The sequence below is a fragment of the Puntigrus tetrazona genome, chromosome 24 (assembly GCF_018831695.1).
Source record: "Puntigrus tetrazona isolate hp1 chromosome 24, ASM1883169v1, whole genome shotgun sequence".
NCBI classification, from domain to species: Eukaryota; Metazoa; Chordata; class Actinopteri; order Cypriniformes; family Cyprinidae; genus Puntigrus; species Puntigrus tetrazona.
Window position 1 is genome coordinate 10,503,652 of NC_056722.1, and position 22,480 is coordinate 10,526,131.

Here is a 22,480-nt window from a genome sequence, read left to right on the forward strand (position 1 = left end):
AAGTAACAGTTCACTTAAAATATTAAATGATGCCCTTAACTATTCACCCTTATATTGTTTTAACGTTTGGAAGAACATGAGGGCGAGTAATTAATTGCAGAATTTTAGTTTTTGGGTTAACTATCTATTAAGGAAAGTAAACAGGGTCTATAAGTTTTCGGAAAAGCTTACAAAGGGGTTGACTGCTATAACAAGATACTTCAGACGGGTCAAGCGGAAAGTAATTTTACAGCAATAACAACAGCTTGTCTGAGAGGTGAGAGGTGCTAGTCTTTTCGAGGCTTAGCTAACATTAATCTGAATGGTGATAATGTGAACAGGCAGCTTTGGGATGATAACGTCATCCACTTACATTCTTTCACAGCTCATCGGATACTTTTCTCTCTTCTCATCCCATTTGGTTTGTAATCTGCGAGAAGGTCTGTGTGGACATGTCTGGTTTAGGTGTGGGGAGTAGTTGGCTCCTCTTTCCCACATTCGGGGGCAGGAATAGGAGGTAATGGCTAGTGTTGCGTCCCCTGAGTCTTGAGGCGTGTAAATTACATCTAGTTTGGCCCCCACGGAGTCAAGAGTTCTCTCTCCGTCAGAGCCGTGCACTGTTCCCTTCCCCGTCATCATCAAATCCACCGAGATATTTCTGATAACATTAGGTTAATAGGGATGAGACCTGTGCTTTGTGTGGGAGATAGAGGAAAAAAAGATGGAAAATACAGCAAGAGACCGTATAAGAGAATTCTGAGCAAAAGCGTTAAGTCTGGTTTACGCTGCAGTTAATTCTAATAAAAAAATACTGATGACAAAAATGACAAATACTATAGATGCCCGTTTTCACCACTGGATTAAAAAATGTTTCTTCTTTCGACTTTTTATCTCACAATTCTGACTGATATAAACGCGCAATTCTGACGTTTTAGATAAAAACTTTGCAATTGTTCAAAAACTTGCAATTCTGTCTTTTTTCTCTGAATTGTGAGAAACGAATTGCAATGTAATCCGCAATTGCAAGTTTATATCACACAGCTCTCAGAATATTGATTTATTTCTCAGAATTGTGCTTTTACATCACGCAATTCTCATTATAACTCACAACTGTAAGCATCTCTCAAAATTCTGACTTTATACCTTGCTATTAAGAGTTTCTATCTCACAACTCTGACTTTTTTCTCAGAATTTTGAGATATAAACTCGCAAGCTATAAAAGAGTAATACTCTGGACATGGACTCAAAAAAGTTTAAAGTTTGCCTTAGTAATGATTTTATTATTTAGCTTTTCCTCTCAAATCAATTAACTGATGGGCAGCCACTCACTGCAAAGCATCCATTGGTGACCAAGTGGTTCCATTAAACATTTTTACAAATCTGTTGTGCTAAAGAATCACTAGTATCTGCATCTTCCTGCTCTGTTTTTTGATCGGCATTTTGTAGCAACCTGGTCACGTAAAAATATGTACCTATTCACTTTTTCTGCAGCAAAGTTTTATGTACCTTACTTCACGTTTAACAGCGAAACAATGGCGCTAAAAAAACCCAGGTTCAATCCGTGACCCTGGCACATTTTTATTACGTTGATGTAGGTATTTATTCCTGAGTTTTTATTTTGTTGCTTCAGTTACACATTGCGATGGTTCAGAATTCAAATATCTGTTAAAAGTATCGTTAAAAGTTTACGCTCTATGTTGAAAATATGCCCTACACCAAATCCACCCCTTGGAAGCATTGACTCCACATTTTGGAAAATTACGTTTGGTAGGAAAAGAGTGCTCCTTTCAAAAGTATGCTAAAGTGTACTTATTTTTTCGCAAAGGGTCAGTAACATAAGGCGGAAGATTGGTTTAAGATTGTGAAGCCAGGTGCACAGACAGGAGAACAACAGGTGTCCTATAATCCACAGAAAGGCAGTGACTTGGACCGACCAAAAGCATAAGGCCACACCCCATCCTGTGCCGGTCAAAATGCACCAGAGCACAGCAGTGTGTTTGTCATTAACCTCCCGATGGGCAGGGCTCCAGGGTCAGGATGGCAGCAGGCCATTTGAGCATGGAGGTGAAAGAAGTGGACAACTGGAGAGGGAGGAGAAATAAAAGGTGCTGGTGGAAAAGAAAGAAGGCCTACGGTGAAAACTGTACCTATGGGGGATTCGCACTCTCACGCAGACTGATGGAGGATGGAAACGCTCAGCATGGAGGGAAAGTGTGTAAGACGTATGAGGGACTTGAGGCGCAAGGGAAGAATCACTTCCCAATGGAGATAAATGTGAGAGATACTAGAAAATGGGGAAAATCTAAAGTTGTTCCCTCTAGGATTTTAGGATAGTAAGTATTACAGGAGTAGATGACCCCAAAAACAAACGTTCTCTTATTGTTTGTTCAGTGGAAAACAAAATGGAAATCAATGAGAATTTTTGTTTCATAAGTGTCCTGCAGCTAAGACCCAGTGTCCAGTAGTTCTCAATTACTGCAGATATAATGCGAATATTCTAACATTATTTTGTTGAGTTCAGTTGACATCATAATGTTAATTATTGCATTGCTTAATAACTTAATATTGTAATTTTGTGTGTTTTTAGTGAACGGAAAGACCTGTTAGTGTTTAATGCTGCTTTGTTTGACCCTTTAAAGAGTCTGCTAATGCCAGAGACAAGAAAAATGTTGCTTGTTTATTACATACTGCATAGATGCTAGATAAGTTACATTTAGTATGTGCTATGATAGCTGTGGATTTGAACAGAAAAAAAGACTACAAATTGGTTCCAAGCCCACAAAAAATATAAGTTCAGATAACAAAATATTAAGTTCTTTAAACTCAATGTAGTTTGCTGGTTGAACATAATTAGAAGTTGTCAAAAGTTAAAAGCAGATTTTCTGGTAACACTGTCTGTATTTTATTTCTTTCCCTGGCATTGATGAGATTTTTTTTCGTCACAATGCTTCCCTGCCACTGACGAGCAGAAATCTGTGTTTTCACTGTTAAAAAAATAATCGTTACGTAAATGTCATCGCTGAGAAGATTGCCAAAAGATGAAGGCGGCTATAATGCAACTTAGAAAATGACGAGCGTGGAAACTGAGTATCAACGGATGGTTCGAAATTCACCGGCGCAGATACGCCGTTACGTTTGCATGGCAGAAAAGCATGCGTGTTTGTGTGTGTGCACATGTAATTCGGTTTCCCCTATCCCTGCTCAACACCCCCCGCCTTATTCCAGACGCCGTAGAGAGTGAAGTTATTGCATGTGACACGCTCAGCAGTAGGAGAGGAGTGCGAGCTGAAAAAATTGCATTACTCCACAAAGCAGAATGCCAGGGGAACAAGATGAGATACATCTCTGCTTCTTGATAACACTAGAATTATTTAAAGTAGAAGAGGGGGAGAAGGAGTGGAGAATATTTTCCAGTCTATATTTAGATTGGGAGCAATCGCAGCAGAACAGACAGGCGGAGCTTCTATCTGCTTCAGATGAGCTACACGGTGGGCCGTGAGCGGGCAGATCTATCTGTCTCTGAGCTTCAGATTAAACCACAAACTGAATGAGAGGGAAACGGCAGCTCTAAATGATCAGACGCATTCTCATAGGCTGCATGTAAACTGTTAAAACTCACATACAGCCCTAATGTTTTGACACCTCTAGCTGATATTTTTGCTTGTCTGATAATATTCACTTTAAACTAGGGCCATGCTTCAGGTAAAATATTTAAGGTAAAATATTTTTTTAAGGGCAGAGAAGTTGGTAACATGTAATTACCAGCCGTTGTGTGAATGGCAGAATGTGTGCATATCTATAATCAATACTGATTATTATATTAATATAATTCATTACTTTATTCCAGCTACTTTGACTGTTTTAAAAGATTAAAATTGATGTTAAAAATAAACAAAAACTATATACACAAAATAAAATGAAATTGAAAAAATACAAACATAAAACAATTTAAAATATTAAAATATTAACAGTGTCTCAGTGACATAATTCTGCATCATTTATTTATTTACAAGTATTACAAAATAAACTGTTACACGTGGACGTTTTTTTACTCTTCCCAAGAAAAAAAAAATGGTATATTAATTTAGCATTTCAAAAACGTTCATCAAGTGTATACGCATCAAATGTCTATGGTCAGAATCTGTATGAATTACATTTTAAAATATAATTTTGAATAACAAACTTACTAAACCTAATCATCCAACAAGTCAGATATGGGATAAATATCGGATTCAGAAACATATTTCCAAATGGCCCGAATCAAACCAGTACTTTTCTAAAGACAAAAAAAAACAAATAAAGGCATTTGTTTTCTGTGTTTCCTCTAAAATTACGGCCACACAAAGAGTGATTAAATGGCTGAAATGCTTTCCACCATCATTCCAACATCATCTCAAAGATTATTACTTTCCAGGACCTTGTATGTGCTAATTGCTTTAATTACAAGCCTCTAAATCAGTTCACTTTAATTACATTTACCCTTCCATGTTAAGACAAGCCCACAGCTTCCTGTGAATGCCACTAAACTGCAATTACTGTGAACCAAAAGGCTTTGCTGAATAAAGAACACAACGACATCCGTCTAAATCAATACTTCATCGACGCATGGACAGCAGAGATTGTCCATCAGTGAAATATCTCAGCCCATATTTTATCCCACAGTGCTTCAGTGCATATTTTGCACCATGTGCAGTGCCAACATCTGTATGGTTCCATAATGTCAATGCCTTTCGCTGCATTTTATGTTTCTGCGTCAACACAAGCTGAGCTTCAACAAAAATTTGGAACATTAGCGTATGCAGCGTTCATGCAAATCCCGTGGACTGACTTTTCTACACGTGAAAAGACCCTTCTTATTCTTACGCATATCATGCATAAATTACCAGATTTAACAGCATTACATGATCATGACAGGAGTCCATAGAGCTAAACTCGAAATGATCCCAGAACATTTCTCTAATGCTTAAATTAGTGCCATTAAAAAGACATTCTCCGTCTAATGGCAACATTACATTGCACTACAAAGTCTGAGGATATTAGTCACCAAAGTGCCATTAATTTTAACACCCCTCAAGTAATAAAGTACATAATAAAAATGACTACGGTCATTAAAGCTTACCGGAAAGTACAGGAGGAGTGCTCCAAACAAGATGGCCTCTAACAGGATGAGTCCTGAAGCTCTGATACTCTGAAAAACATAAAAAAACAACATAACATTGGAAAACCTTTCTTTTTAAAACGTTTCTTTTGCTTAAAAATGGGTCAGTGGAAACCCATTCATTTGTGACTACTGCATAACTTATCCCTTTGCGCACAAATGCATTCTTCTTAGACTAATGTGATTCATCTTTGTTCTCTTCAGACTCATGCCTTGCCCTGGGACAAACCTGCTCTGTTTAATCTAAAAGAATTAACTTTAATCCTCATTGTGCATCTCTACCAATATTTTTAAGTAAAACTATTGTAACCCTTTACTATGATTGTCCAGACATTCTAACTAACTATATGTAACTTAGTGCCCACATGTTAACCATTTAATCCTATCGGTCATAATAGTGACTGTAGAGAAGGTGTTCATTTATAAAAATTTTACTGATTGATGTTTTAGCAAATATGCAAATTAAATATGTGCAGTGTCAAACTGACCAGAGCAGTTCAATTCTGTACTTGGTAAACACAGATTCTAGTCTATGTCTTGGAATATATGACCCGAATAAGAGTTTTCACCGTATATTGTCAACTGAACAAATAAGTAACAAGACTACAATGCTTTGTTCTGTCCAACTGAGCAAAGTGTAATAAATCATTCTAGCACTGGCATTTAATCTAACGATCGATTAGCTCATATCACATCAATACCTGCATATTTTTTTGCTATACTTTATTCTCAAATCATTAATGTTAACAGCATTAGTACTGCGTGACTATGAGTAGTGTGTATTAGTGTCTAGATTTAAAATTATGTACAGTCTAATCTCTAATTGTTGCATAATTCGATTTTCATATTAAGAAAATCTTTTACCCCAAAAGCAAATTATGCTCCCTTCGAACTCGTCGTCTTTTAAAATACAAATCTTGTGGAATCCCAGGCTATCTGTAATCAGAAGCACATTTAGAACTGGAATGTCATTTAATTTCATTCACATGCGTTTCATATAATCTTTTCTAGATTGCAATCTGCCGTTTAAATAATTTTTTGACATGCAATTTTTCGACCTGTTGTGACAATAGGCTAAAGTTAAAGATGTGCCTACCTACTTGTTGTCAGTTTCCTCTTTGCTACGCAATGTATTTTTTTACTGTGTGAGAACATGGTGTATAGTATAAAAGAGACATAGCAACAGTAACTAAGGATCACTGTATTGTTTCAGTTGTATCCAGTGGTATGCGCGAACCAACAATCTTTTCAAAGCATAAAAATAAACATGAATTAATTTAATTTTATGTCAACCATGGTAAGACATCAATACACAATATTGTAAAAGATTATGTCCAACAGTGTTGTCCTGTCTGATTTGTTAATTAGCTGTCACAAAAGCTGTCACCGATACGGTACCTTTTCAAAAGGTACAATTTTGTAGGTTCGAATATGTACACTTTAAGTATTAATATGTACCTGTAAGGTACCAAAATCGACCCTTTAGGTACAAACATGTCACTTTTGAAAACTTCAGTTGTCAGTTGTTTGTGAAGGTTGCACTAAAAATTTGCAATGACAAAATCACAGTGAATAAAACACGAATTTAAAATCTCAGATGTTACAAATAAGTTACAATATTGATGTTTTAACCCTTTACGGTCCTGTGTAAATAAAATGAGACAACTTCTTAATTAATAAATGCTATATCAGATTAGGAAAACTCAAATACCAATCAATGAAGTGAAAAGTGTTCACATAACGCACAAACAGGTGTCTATTTTTTTATTCAATTAATTTATTCATTATTATTGTTTCTCTGTGTGTGACACTGTGCCGTGTATATTTAATTTTGGCCAGCGGGCTCAGGTATGTCTCCTTTGAAGCGGAGAAAATGAGAATTCCATTAACAGGCAACAGGTGAGCTTGTCAAATGCTTTCTGAAATCAAACGGCCAATAGAAAGCACTTGACAGCGTGAGCTGAAACAGAATAAAATTTCTAATCCTAACTCTGTCGCTTTCATTTAGACTTCTCCAGCATTTATGGATCGCTTTCAGGCAGCGCCCAGACGGAGCATGCTTCCAGAGTAAATTAAAATGCTGGCACTATCAAAACTGAGTGCCCTACATATCGACAGCCTAAACGGCGCCTCACTGCAGGGATTAATGAACCTTCCTCGCAGTCAGTGTGAATCCAGTCTACTATTACTCAGGCCACAGTCTGCATGTCTGCTTAAGCTGAGACAGTAACATGTGCTCCATACACTGCTCAAATACTCTCCATATACATTAATAATGTCCTAATTATAGCAATAGCTGTCCGGATTATTAATCTGTACAGACCTCCTCCTGAAAGTGGAAAAAAATCGTAATGAACCTATAATTAACAGAGAGAAAGTCTTAAGTTTAAATGCTTTTAACTGACGTAATCGAAGAGAAGGTCAATGTTAAATTACAGGTTTCAGCTGAATCATGTTGGCATTTGCCATAAGTGACAGAAATCACTAAAACTGCTAAAATTATTCAAATATATGCGTAACCAGAGGAAACCTGTCAACTTCAATCTACTTCAGTTTTAGTCCAGAATTAAAATTTGACTAATTGAACAGGTACAAATAAAAACTAAATTAAAAGCTAAATTTACCGAAAATTTTTATGAGGGTAAAATATGCTTTCTTCACATGCGCCAACCAATGAGGTTCTTTTTTGTGTGAAGCAAGTCCATTTGAGCTAAACTGAATCTTGAGAAGCGATTGACGTACTCCTTAGATTGGATGCAATGGAAAACACCTTGACACTGTAGCTTAATAAGATCCGTCTGTGAAGAACTACTGACATCTTCCTTTCCTTACCTAAGTTAATAGTTTGCAGCAAATAACACCTATTTTTCCTTCCTCTTCCTCTTTCACTCTAATGGTTCAATACATTCATTTAGTCTCCCGGAAACTCCATTTTCTCTGTCATCAACATCGTTTATGTCTCAACCCGTTTCTGCTCTAAATATCTCTTTAATTAAGTCATATGAGCTTAAAATGTTAAATATATCTCCTATCTCCTTGACATGCTGCATAACATTTTGAAGTAAAATCAAAGTGAAAAGTGACAACCTGCAGTGATTAGTATTTTGTACTATTGCAATTATGTTGAATTTAATTACACACTCAACAGAGCAGAGTTAACAGATGGAAACAAAGATGTTGGAAATATGTGTTTCTAAATGAATTGTATGTACAATTCACAGGGTTTACATCTAAAATGAACACTAGAGGAAGAAAAAAATTGGATCAATTTTTATTCCTTGTTGTAAAATTTTTATTACAAATGCTGATTATCAATTAAGTAAGACTTGTTTGCGCAATATTATATCCGACCGAAAAAAGAAAACCTTTTGCCATAGTGATTTGATTTGAAACTAAACTTGTATTATTGATTAGTATAGTATAGTTATTATTAACATTATTCAACCTGGTATCATAAAAATAAATATGTACCACTTTTTCAGGGTGGCCTGGTGAGGAGAGGTTTTCACAGCATATCAACTGATCACTGGGGTTCTGCAGGGATCAGTTCTTGGACTCCTCGTCTTCTCCACATACACTACACTGGGTCCCATCAAACAGGAGCATGATTTTTCCTACCACTGCTACTCTTATGCCACACAACCTTAGCTCACCTACAGCTCAACCTGGCTAAAAATGAGCATCTCGTCTTTCCTGCCACTCCAACTCTACAGCATCATTTGACCATCCAGCTAAGTTCGTCGGTCCGAAATCTTGGTCTAATCTTTGATGACCAACTAACCTTCAAAGGCCACTTGATCTTGCAGGTTTGCACTACACAACATCAGAAAGATCAGGCCCTTTCTAACAGAGCATGCTTCACAACTTCTTGTCCAGGCCCTTGTCGTTTCGAGGCTGGACTACTGCAATGCTCTTCTGGCTGGACCTCAGTCAAACCTTTACAAGTGATTCAGAATGCAGCTGCAGGACTGGTCTTAAACGAGCCCAAAAGAGCCCGTGTTACATTCCTTATCACCTTTCACTGGCTCCCGGTTGCAGCTTGCATCAAATTCAAGACACTGAGACTCAAGACAGGCTCAGCTCCCACTTACTTCCACTCACTATTATAAATCTACATCCCCTCCAGAAGTCTAAGATCAGCTAATGAGCGACACTATGGTACCATCATAGAGAGGCTTAAAATCACTCTCTAGAACGTTTACAGTCCCTGGATGGTGGAATGATCTTTCTGCCCCCATCTGGAATGCTGTATCCCATTCAATCTTTAAACAACAGCTGAAAACTAGTCTCTTTGAATGCTATTTGACCTCTTCATAAAAAAAAAAAAAAAAACTATTTTTTTCCTTCCTTTTTCAGCTTGCACTTATTTAAACAAGGTCTATTGTGAGCACTTGTCTACCACTTTATGATGTTATGATGAATCACTTTATCCCCAATTGTAAGTTGCTTTGGATAAAAGCATCTGCTAAATGACTATATGTAATGTGAATGTAGCATGTACTTCCAATAATCCTGGTTTGCACGATATAGATTACCCTTTCAACTCTAACATATCTCAAAACCATCTGCTTTCTAATTTTACAGGGAATAAAATGTCACCTATCAGGTACAATACAGTACGCTCGGTATACAAGTGACTAATTGTAATGTAGCTCAGCATGGAAACACCCCGGTGTCAATAAGAACAGGATGTGCTTCACGGAAACAGTTGCCATCTTAATTAGCTCCCTCCGGCAGCAAGCGCTCACCTTGTTCCTGCGGAAATGGTAGAGCAGCACCATACTGATGAAATCCACCAGCATGCACAAGCCCTGGAAGGAGAGCACCGCCATACGCAGGGCGCCTTCACCCCTGGCCACGCAGGGCGCGTCGTCCTTGCAGAAAGCACAGCCTTCTTGGCAGGGCAGACAGTAGCTGGAACTTTCTGGAACATCCCTGTGATGTGGCAAACTCTCCTTGCTCTTCCCAGTTGCTTTCCCTGGAAAACAAATCAAATAATATTACATCATGTTCGTTTAAACAACCGCATTGCACTTCACTTTCTGCATCTTAGCACTCGCATGCATTTGCATACATTACAATCACACCAACAAAAAAGCGCAAATAATTGTGAAATTAGCAGCACAGACGTGACATTTAAAGTGGTCCATCCCACCCTCCCCTCCAGTCATTGGTGGTCTCATCAGTAGGCAACTCACAGCGTTTTATGTGCTAGCCAGGGTGGATGGGTGTGTGCACACCATCTGGGCCGTGACTTTGATGCACCGGTTGTTTCTGCCTCAGTTACAAATCTCACATCTTTTTATGACGACAATTTCATTGTATTCAATAGTTTTACTGTCTCTTAAAATCCAGCTGTGATCTGAGGTATCACTAAGAAATCATTTCAAAATATTCTTCTTTTTTATTAGCTGTTCAATGGCAATCAGTGATTACCCACAGAATAAGTAGTTGTTGGCACCAGTAAGTGAAACTAACCATGGGATTTTAATGGTGATGCGCATTTTTTATGGATTTTATGTTGCAAGGCCATGAGTTTGATTCCTGGGGAAAGCTTGAACTGAAAAAGTGCATAACTTAAATGGAATGTAAAGTCGCTTTAGATAAAGAGGTCTGCCAAACGTAAATGCACAAAAATAGATTTTGTAATATTTTTAACAGTTCAACCTTTACTTGCGAATAAGGACAGTCACTTACAGGCTGCAGGTTTGCTGTCAGCCCAATATTCAGTAGTTATCTTCTTTAATAGCAGACATTTTGTAAAGTTGTTTTAAATTGTGAAAGATTTTATTTGTTATTACATTTTTATATTCACTATTCACACGGAAAGTTTTATTGACTGTTTATAACACCAGGATTCTTAAGAAGGATTTGAAGAGCGGTAGGTGCTACACACAGCCAGAAACAGCAAAAAAAAAAGTTTGATTTTTATTATATCCTAAATCTTATTCTTATATTGTGAGTTTGTCAAACATGGTCTGACCTGTCCTAATGACTCACGTTTGAATGTATACAAGGGTGACTAGAAGACTCTGAATATAGTGCTACATGTATGATATATCTATCCTTCTAAACCCAGCTTCAATCTTAGGTAAAGAAACATTTCACAGTTGCAGTTTAGCAGTGGGAGCATTTCACCCAAAGTTATGAAACCCTCTAAACCCTTATCCCGAGCCTCATCACACATTTTAGACAGTCGCAGAATCACATTACATCGTGTAAGCAGTTGTTTCAGCATTTAAGAGGAAAACGTCAAATGGGGAAGAAACACAGGTGGAGTTAAAGAGAGACCCTTTTATTCTTACTGTTTTATTAAAGCCCATAAGAGAAAAAAGCAGTATATAATAAGTAGATATGCCATGCTAGAGCAGTCATGTATGCTGCGTTTGTTAATTCAAAAGCACTGGCAGTGCAAATATGCAAAAAAAAAGTTAAAGAAATAAACTGGAATTTATACCAAGGATTAATGGTTAAGCCTGAGTAATTTATTTGAAATGTAAAACAACATAACCCAGAATTCGGTTTACCTACCAGGGTTAACTATATCAATTAAGTGTTTCTCAAACCAAAAAAAAGTAATACAGGTTTGGAACAACATGAGGGCCTGACTTTTCATTTTAGCTTAACGTTATCTTACTATGATACATGTAATAAAATCTAACTGATGACGCGAGACTATATGTATACAAAATATTATCAAAACCGGGATAATGAAGGCCTATAAGACGTCAGCATTATTTATCCAGAAAACCGAAGGGTGGATGGCTCGGTAAAGCAGATAAAAGAGAAACACCCGGAAGACGGCCAACTTCTCCCAGGAACACACTTATCAGAGATCATTGGAGGAGATCCAGAGATGAGCTATCACAGATGGAGGACCTGTGGTGATGTCCACATGTCTGTCTGCCTCTCTACCTCTCTCTGCGCAGTATGGAAGGAATATAGCTTGACAATCTGTTCTTAAAGCAAATAACACTTTCACCTCAACTACAAACTATTCAATGCTCCAGGCAGTTTTGAGTAGTCTTACATAGCCTAATTCCTTAGTGCATAAGGCCAGCCTCACAATGCAAACACATAATGGAAAATAATTGAACCTTATTTAACAGTTTTGTGACAGTCATATGAAAGATTAAAACAAATTAGAATTAGATAATGTTGTGTTGTTGTGTTCAGAGAGGTGTGAAAGAGGGCCCTGTGGGTGGCAACTGTGCTGGGGCCCCTGCTGAGGGCCAGATAGTGCCAGCATACTGTTCATCACATGTCTCTCTCTCTCTTTTGCGTGTTTTTGTAGTACTCATTGTGGGAATACCCTAGAGCGGCAAGGGTTTCTGTGCAGAAATCCAATTTAATTAAGCATAAGGGGTGTGGTCTTGTAGGGCTCCAATCAAATTAGAGGCAAATGACATCATGTGTGCTAAGTTTGCTGTGCATGTCTGAAAGGGTATAATAAAATATTTATAATCATTTTAAACAATGGATTTAAACACTGAATAAAGAAGCCAATTAAGCAAAAGAGAAACATCAAGTGCTAAAGCATTTGGAAATATATAAGCATTTGGAAATGTATAACTTTTACAGGATGTGTGTAGACACAGAGATTGACAAACATATGGACAGACAGGATATCAATAATGTGGTGGCAGTTAAGTTCATATTTTGTTTCTGCCCATGTTCTGAGCATAGCACATACTACAGTATACTATTAAAAATCTGCTGTATGAGATCTAATGTTTTTTAAAAAACAATACACGTGCACTGATACATAACATTTTAACATACCACTTACTTTTAAAACCATTGACTGCAACTCTGCTTGGATGATAAAAGCCGCTCTTGCAGTGACATTTATACTTGTCCAGCACAAATCCATGACCTGGGATGGGCAAACACTGTGGAAAAAAGAGAGAGTAATATACCTTCAGGAGGAAAGAATATAAAAGAGTTTCTAGAAACAGAGAAAAAAAAAAACATTTATACAGGATGTTTGTGTATATGATTTAAAAGAGCTTAAAGGTTTGATTCAGTAAAGAGGTTTCTGAGGTTTCTTTGTAGTCATTATGGAAACTTAATAGCAATTTTAGGTGAAAAGTAGTTTTATCTGTAAATCCTACATCCTTCATTCATTTTCAAAAATTGACTTGATATTCACTAATTTAGCATGCATATAATACGTTTTCTTGTGCGTATGGTACGAAATTTGTTGGTGTGCATTTGATACGCGGTTGTAAGGCAAACATGACACTCATCTACCCCCCACCCATTGATTAGCATATGTCAAAGATAATTTTTGCATATAAATACCACAAGTTTTTGTTTTTATTTGGCATACTATTTATACGCTCTTCCATGAGATCAGGTTGAAATATGAGATATTACAGTACTAAATATTGTACTTCCAAAACAAACTTCCGAAACTAAATCTAGCGCCCACTAGTAATATGCAATATAGCTGTCAGTAATAATAATAATAAGCCTATTAGCTACATTTACCCCAGATTTTTCGAACCAAATATACACCTACTAGCACCGATATTGCTAAAAAAAAGTGATATTCGTACTGCAGAATACTTCTTCAATAAAGTAAGTTTCAAACCAAGTATAGTACCTACCGGCGACATACAATTTCAAACGTAGCTACAGTGTTATTTTTCAATTAATATGCTTTTGTAGCTGCCTCTGCGAGCAGTACACAGCAGAGCAAAAATTCAGAGCCTGTATAGCTTGTACTTTATTGCTTAATTATAGGATCTACACAGCTTCTTCTCCTTCAATAAAGACAGAGGACTAACTTTCTACTAATAGCGAAGAGCCACGAGGGAGGGCTGGGCTGCAAGCTGTTCAGCAGGTTTAATATAAGAACTGAACTGATTTAAACAGGCCTCTGATATATAATATTCAAAGAAAGACAGTTTTGGCACAGATCTCCTCGCGTGTGCCAAGACGTAATTAATATCTGAATTAAAGACAGACTCGTTTGCTGACTTCAAAAAGAAAATGAATTCTGTATCTATAGGTTTGCTTCGTGAAACGATAGGTCAAAAGCGGGAGTGTGTAATCATAATCCTGGGTATTTCAGGCCTGAGTGTTTCATGACTGCAGTCCAGGGCCCAAAGCAGACATGTTGACCCCAGCTCAATACCGATCCACTCCAGTACACACTTAACAAGCTATGAAGGGCCAAAGCCTTCATATTTGAGCAGAACAGCAGGGACATCGGCCTTAATGAAGCACAGAATGGTGGAACACTTACACAAATCCATCTTTAGAGAGAAGAGGGCTCTATTTCGGTCTTTCATGCTCCTATAGGATCAGGGTTTGAAGACAGATAGCCGAAGGAAAATGGCCATAGAGCATTACGGGCTCAAAGTTAAACTATAAATATATAAATTAGAAGTCATTTTCAGCAGAGTGTTTTGAAGAGGCTATATTGGCAGTAACAGTAAAACATTGTTGGCACGCTGAAGCATAAAAGAGTGTTTTAATGACCTAAGTACACTCAGTATGCAGTAAACAGAAGGAGGTTATCTGGAGTGAGGACGTTTTTGTTGATGATGCACGGTGAGAGTTATCTGGCTTAAAATCAATTTTTATTTCTGGCTATGTTTGCACCTGTAATTAGCAATGCATGTGGGTAGAAAAAGTTTATTATTCTGCATTGCCAAAATACACAACTGATTAAAAGTCAAGAGTAAGTTGTTTTTTGTTTGTTTGTTTGTTTTATGCTATGCTATTTAATAAAAAAATACAGTAAAAAATGTATTGTGAAATGTTAGTTAAATATCCAATACTGTTAAATATAAATTTGAAATTACTTTATTTAAAAATATTTTAAATGTAACAAATGTAAAAGTAAACAAATTCAGTTAAATGTAATTTATTCCTGTGATGCAAAGCTGTATTTTTTTAGCACATTATTTTTTAGCCGCCAATCTGCGGCTTCGGATTTTTGTTTTTAGCATCATGATAGTCATTACTGTCACTTTTGATCAATTTAATTTTAAATTACTTTTCATTTTAAATTAATTAATTTAACATCTTACTGACCCTACTGAATTAAAAATGAGCATATTAATACCATTTAAGATATTTTCTATAAAGCAGATATAATGCACTATTAAGGCACTCAATGTTTAAAACTAAATATTTTAAGTTGTTATACTTTTTTTCATATACATATTACATAAATGCTAAAAACATATATGGGATTAACACTATACAAGTATAATAGATTACAATCCATAACACATTTTATTTCTTCATTTATTTTGAATTAATGAACATACAATTTCAATCAACTCCTTGCAACCAAATATTCAAGATTGGGAGATTCAAAACAAAAGCTGAACAAATGTTCATTGGTTTGCCATTAATTTGATTATTGTGGTTATGACCGTCCTAAATATTCTCCAGCCGTCTAGCCGTAACATTGCGAGCTATGGCATTTATCCTTGGCCAGGCCGAGATCAAGCGTATCTTGACTTCCAGTAAAGAGACGGCAATATTATTCATTGTGTACTCCAGGAACTGACCCCTTGAGCTTCAGTCAATTCCTGCAATAAAAGCTTCAGGAATCACACGACTGATAACAGCTTCTGCCTGAAATGAGAGAAACAGACTCTGGCCCACGCTGAGAGGAAAGGACAGGGTCTTCTGACAGAGCTTGAGCTGACGGCAGGTATTGAGCAGGTGAGAGTTTCAGCTGGGAACACTCTATCCTAATTAAAGCCAGACAGACACATCGCAGACACAGACGCTGGCAGATCTAAGCCGCTGGGAGGACGCAGGACGAATTCAGTAGCTCTACACACCTTCGCGCTGTTCACTTTTAATCAGAGCGAGAAAGCTAGAAAGAACATTTGATTGACTTAAAACTATAGGGATACAGGGACTGGTTTAGATAAAGGAGCTCCGACCAAAGATTTCCTAGTCATTCATTTAGTCAACTCGAAACTCGTTTACGACATCTAATATATTTCATATTTACTGCTCTGTGCATTCAGACGGCTATGAAACACTAGCATCTTAATGTGTTCTTATGATGTTTCAAAGCTTGTTGTAAAAGCTACAAAGCGATAATTTGGTCTTTCCATGCCATTGATGGAATTCTGTACAGTAGGAGACATTATTATAAAACATCTGAAATTAGGAAGATATATGCGCACAGATGAATGCGTATAAATGCGATCATCTAACATTAAACAGCATATACACTGTAAAAACCTGAAATAACCCGCTGTTACCCACATTACATTTTATGAAACAACTATTGTTTTTTTACAGTGTATATTAAAGTTGTCAAACGCTATTAAATAAAATATATACAAAAAGTGGTATAGGACTATAGAAGCTTTGAAAAAGCTAATGGAAAAGATGCCATTTTCTGATCACTGTTAAGAATCTTATCCGAAAACAGCTAAAAATGCCATTTTCTCAGACTTGGAAATGTTTTTTTAATGAAAATTTTCCCACACTCAAGTGCTGATAAAAAAGAATGCAAGGAGCTAGATTAAAATGGCAGAAGTTCTGTTCTTTTGTTTGACATATTACATGTTCAGATACTCGTATAAGAAAATATGAAAGTTTTGTGGAAATTATGAGAAAAGCTGTAGGTGATGGGAAACTTTTTTCAAACAAAAGAAGAAAGAAAATTGGTAGAGAAAGAGTCACAGCGATATTTGATATTCCGCTGCCAGAGAAGGTGAAATTAAATTACCAATGTGTGTGTGTGTGTGTACTTTATGCTACATTGAGGGGACCAAATGTCTCCACAAGAATAGTAAAAATTTGTTGACATTTTGGCGACTGGCCTACGAGGGGAGGGGGGGAGAGAGATAAATAATGGTTTAATACATTCTCTTTAACCTTTTGATCTGATTACCAAATACTTCCAAAAATGTTTCTTTAATTTTCTGGTTTGGCTCAAGCACATTAGTACGTTACTGAATAATATTTCGAAATGCCTATAAAGCAAATGAATGAGAAATATACAGAGGCTGCTGATAAAAACGGGCAGTCGCTGATGTTCGTTTGCGTCGTCAGAAATGACCACAAAATATATTTACAACACTGACCCGCAGCTTGCAGAGGTGAAATCAATCTAACTTTCCAGCCATAAATCACAGTGACCCTCAGACATCCACCGGTTTCTTGCATGCTCTCCCTGTTTCTCTCATTCCCTTTTAGTCTTTTTGTGAATGTCAAAGGCACAGTTGTGGCAGCTGTCAGTCAGTGTGTGTGTGTGTGTGCGCGCTTGTGTGTGTCTGTCTGTCTGTCTGTGTGACAGGCTAATTGGCCCAGTGACACTGCTCACACTCAGAGCTAGGGGTTTTTAATGGCGGCGTCACACTGTCATGCCAGGAGGTCCATCCGCGTACACATGCCTGAGTCCCAGCAAACACCTCGACCAATAATAGGACTCCAACTGCACTGATGTTTGACACTCTTTTATCTTCATACGATCCTTTCTCCAGAAGCATATACATTTTTTTTAAACAATTCTACTATTGGTCTGGACTAGGTGGCGAACCTGCTTTAGACCAGTAAAACCATAGATCAGTGGGATACTGTCCAAATGAACCAAATAAAAGAATGGTTCTATATATCTAACTTGACTAAAATTACACTTAGACATATGCTTTTGTCCACACTGACTTAAGATGCAGCTACATTTACTGTTATTTGAAGATAATTTTGTGGCTGAATCTGCACCATCTGGACTTTTGAGGGCGAAAATTTTACTTTAGGTTTTCAGTTCAAATTTTCTGAACAAAAGAACAAGTATGACTAAGGTTTGATACATTGTAAAAAGTCTTTGATTTTATGGAAAATTATGTTATTAAGGATATACTAACTGGTTATCAGCAATGAAACGTAATACTTACATTTCCAGATCTGAACAAAACCCTGACATCAAACATGTAAAAAAAAAAACATCAAACTATGTACAAAAAAAAAAATTATAAAAAAAAAAAAATGACTATCAGTGTATTTATAGTTGAAGTTCTGCTGTCTTGATTCTTTTGGTCCAGACCAAAAATAAAAATAAAAAATTATGCATGCTTAGAAGACACTAAACAAAGAGCCTGACTGGACAGCTTTTAACTCTCAAGTTTAATGGCCTTCAGAATATTTTGAGGTATGCATATTTGAATATGGAAAATGCAAAATGGAAAAATAAAAACAGACCCCATGTTTTTAAGCGAAGCACTTTTTATAATCAACACTTGAATGTGGATAAGTTTTGTAAAAAAAAAAAAAAAAAAAAGTTTTGAACAAAAAACATTAGGCAGTTGTGATTTATATGCCGTTTAAATCTTGATGATTGCATATTACCCTTTTTTTTTGTACATATTCATGTGCTTACATAAGCATTTGTTTATTTCTGCACCAGTGAAAATGCGAAAAGCTGCAATATTTCATCAATGGTGGAGAAGCGCTGTGTGCTGTGTGAATAATTCAATATAACGATTCTCTTGTATGATCACATCAGGACATAACGTTGTGTTTTTGGCTCATTTAGATGCGTTCATCTATCAAGTCTCGCCAAGTTTGTTTGGAAGTGGACCAAAATTCCATTAAAAGGTTTCTTGTTTGGTGTGCACCAGGGTTTAGATGGTAGCAATACCACTTATTCAAGTGAACCATACTAAGAGAGTAATCACGCCAGAGTTTAGACGAAACAAACCTTCCAGGTGTAAATGCCCAGCCCTAGGTTTCATTAACTATCCCTTCATTTATTATCCCCATAGCAGGTTGCTTTAATTAGCTTTGCATTGTTTGTGTGAGCACTTTTATGCTTTCTCACAGGCAGAATTTAGAAAATATGCCAGCATAAGCAAACAGCTCTACCTCAAATTGGCCTGGGAGCGGAGAAACAATAACGCTGTGGTGTGGATCTATTTTTGTGACGGTCTAAACCAGCAGGAGGGCCTTTGAAAGTGCTTCTAAACATAGAACAGCAGCACGCAGCACGCAGCCCATCACTCCCGCTTCTGCGGGCCGACAGATCTAGGCAGAGCAAAGCAGACACGTGCGGCAAGACGGAGCGGGGTGGTGGTTGGCCAGCATGTGGGGTCAAACGCTGGCCGTACTGAGAAACGATGTGTCCTAATATCTGGCCTCAGATCAGCATCGGAGCTATTGCGAGTCCTTGGGTGGGCTCTACAGCAGCCGAGGGTGAGAATCAAAACAACCGAATCCATCTGCTCCATATGCTGATGTCTAGCAGCTTCCAGGATCACGTTATAAACAAAAGGTGCATCGCAACAGGAAATAGAGCTCTGGGTGTCTTCCTACAGCTTCCCTGGTCTGCGCATCATGTTTCTGTCTGCTCATTAGGTCTCTGTGGAGTCGATGAGTCGATTTTCAGTGTTTTCTCCTGTTTCAGCTTAATAGGTGGAGACAGCTATAAGCAAGCCATCTACAAGTTGATTCCCCTGAAAAGTGTAAACATTGTCTCTGTGGTGCTTTTAAAATATCCCGATCAACCCAATATCTCAAACTGGCAACACTTTATTTTAAAAAACACTTTTTACTATTGAAGGTGCTGTAGGATTTTGACTCTACTAAAGCATAAAAATACCATAGTGTGTTTGCAGATATTTAAGAAACATGCTAAGTTAACATACTTGTTTATACGAAAAACAATGCTTGTCTTTTATTCTCAACTGAAAATGTGTGTTCCGGCCCGGAACGTCGGCTTCTTTTTTGTTTTGTGAAAACCGATCGTGCTTCAGAACCCCGGGTTACCAGTTGGCTGAAAACAGAGCGATTTCACTTCAGTCATGGAACCTAATTTGGAATTTGGCAACCTGCGTGTGAGTAGGCGGAGCCGGGTTTAAAAAAAAAAAAATAAAAAAAAAAAAAAAAAGATTTTCTCTCCAAGATTTTGAATTTGGACTGCAGTACCTAGTTCAACCGCTCTACATACAGCACCTTTAACTAGTTCATTATTAGCATGCATGTTTATAGTTGTTTACAAAGCACATAACTATGCCTTATTTACCCTGTATTTATAAACTTAAAAACTACCTTGCTGGCTAATAATAAATCGTCTTTAATATAGCGGGATTCGTCCCCAAACTAATCATCAACAAACCGAATTGACGAATAGTATAGAGTTAGGATATATTTAGCAGAAAGAGTTCTGTAAACGCATTTTAAACTGTCATAATTTATTACATACTGTACAGCACTTTAAGTTTTCCTGTGGTAAAGCTTTGTACTTTTAGTACTTATTATGGACGTTATGTAAGTTACAACAACATACTTAAGTGCAAACTTAATTTCAAATGAATTACATCACATGCATAAAATGTGATATATTTTAGAGTAAGTGTAGAATGCTTTTTGACTCATTTTAGCAGAGGTACAGTGCAGTTTGTTTTGGTTCATTCGTGAATTAAAGTATATTTACTTTAATCCAGTTTTTGAGTCCGTCCTCCCTTATAAAAGGAACTGCTTTACAGTCATATCTACTGAATCTTGTAATGCAGTTACGTTTATTAGTAAGGATGAATCATTGAATATCTCTCTTTGTCATCTCTCTGGCTCACCACTGGACGGACTACAGATATGAGAAAGGTAAAATAGACATTGATGTGTTGTTATGGTGGAAGTCACGTGCAAATATCAACCGCAACGTGACAGCCAAACTGCGAAGGAAGTAGACAATTCGTTTCAGAAAATCGGTTTAACAAACGCTCTTTTTTTTATTTATACCACAATGACCTCTTATGTGCAAAATGGTAACTAAAAATTAATAAGTCAAAATAGACATCTGTGGTGATCATGAATACTAACATTATCTGTTCGGATGAGAACAAAAGAATATTCCTTAAACACTAACTCTTGCGTTTTGGATGAATTAATTCGTACGTATTTAAATCTTCAAGTCATTTCCCAGTTAAATCATAGTCAGGCTCATTCTCTATGCACCCAATTAAAACAAGCACAGCTACACCGAGGGCCATACAGACACGACCGGAGGCTACACTTTAACAAAGACACATCCTCTGCCCGTCTGACAAACATCATTAGGCAGGAATAGCTCGTCTTCTTTAATTGCAGCATCAGGCCGCAGCTGTGATGACCCTGAATTTGGGTTGTAAGGGGGTGAGTATTTTACTGGCAAGCGCTATTAATTGTTTGGGATTATTATCAGGTCAGAGCATGAATGTCACAGTGATTTCATCAATACTAAAAAGGGGCGATAATATGTGTGCTGTCTAGAAATGGTCTAAAACGTAGAGCTGCAAGCTATAAATCAAGTACTTATTTTGAGATGTATTTAAAATTTGTTATTTTAAGTAAATAATTAAATAAACCATGAAAAAATGTATAGTCATTAATGAGGTTTAATAAACTTCAGCTCAAGTGTGGTTGATAAATGTCTATATTCAAATGTTGAACAACTTTAACCGCGTGGACTGATTTTAGGTTTTAGGATAAATGTTACACTGTAAAAAATAAGTGTAATTTTAACTGTAAAATCTTGTAAACACTATGAAAAACAGTAAATGTTAACAGTAGGTTGCCGTACTATATTCAGAGAAAAACTGTAAAAAAAAAAAATAAAATAAACCTAGCCAGACATTTAATGTAATTCTACAGTAAAATTCTGTTAATTGCACAGGGTTTTTTAGATGTAAATAGAACAAATCAATGCATAATTTACAGTCAGAAACTGTAAACTCATATTCCCAGAATGCCAATGTACATTTGGGCTTCGTATTACATTCTCTGCTGTTTAATGAATTTTTATTGCATTATTCAAGTGTCGTGTGTCAAGTATCATGATGGTGTTTTGTGCTTGCATGAATGACTCTGTGCTCCTTCTATATAGTAGTATATACTTCTGCTTGTGACAAAGCTCATCTGTGATGAGCTTCAATTCTTTGTGTGGATTTCTCTTTTGCCACCATTATGTTGACTGTCAGTATGTTACAGTTTATTCTGTAAAATGTACAATTTTGGCAGTAAATGTTTAGTTTTTCTGTATTTTTTACTAAATTATTATGCCAACCAAATCTGACAATTTCGTTGGGTTAAAAAAATTTTTTTACATTGTACTCAGACTATCCAGGATGTAAATAAATTTGTCTTAAGATTTAGGAGAAACTTGCATCACTTGCTTCCTAATGGCTCCTCTGCACTGAATGGGTGCCATCAGAATGAGAGTCTAAACAGCCAATAAAAACATCAATTTAAAAGCAGTCCACGCCAATCCAGGTCATAAATTAACATCTAGTAAATGGAAAATACATAATAAACAAAATCCATCATCAAGACATGTTTTACAGTAAACCATCCCATCTGGCTTTTCCAGTGAAAGTTGTCTCG

At 36.8% G+C, this 22,480-nt stretch overlaps 1 protein-coding gene across 2 annotated transcripts in view; it reads right to left on the minus strand.

Annotated features, from left to right (window-relative positions):
* Window positions 1–22,480, minus strand: part of gpr158a (G protein-coupled receptor 158a) — a 78,037-nt gene that overhangs the window by 28,479 nt on the left and 27,078 nt on the right. For both annotated transcript variants that reach the window (XM_043226910.1, XM_043226911.1), the window contains exons 3-5: window positions 12,927–13,029; window positions 9,886–10,115; window positions 5,099–5,167 (exon numbers count right to left, since the gene is read on the minus strand). In XM_043226910.1, the coding sequence (XP_043082845.1) occupies window positions 5,099–5,167; window positions 9,886–10,115; window positions 12,927–13,029 (402 nt within the window). The remainder of the gene's footprint in view (window positions 1–5,098; window positions 5,168–9,885; window positions 10,116–12,926; window positions 13,030–22,480) is intronic.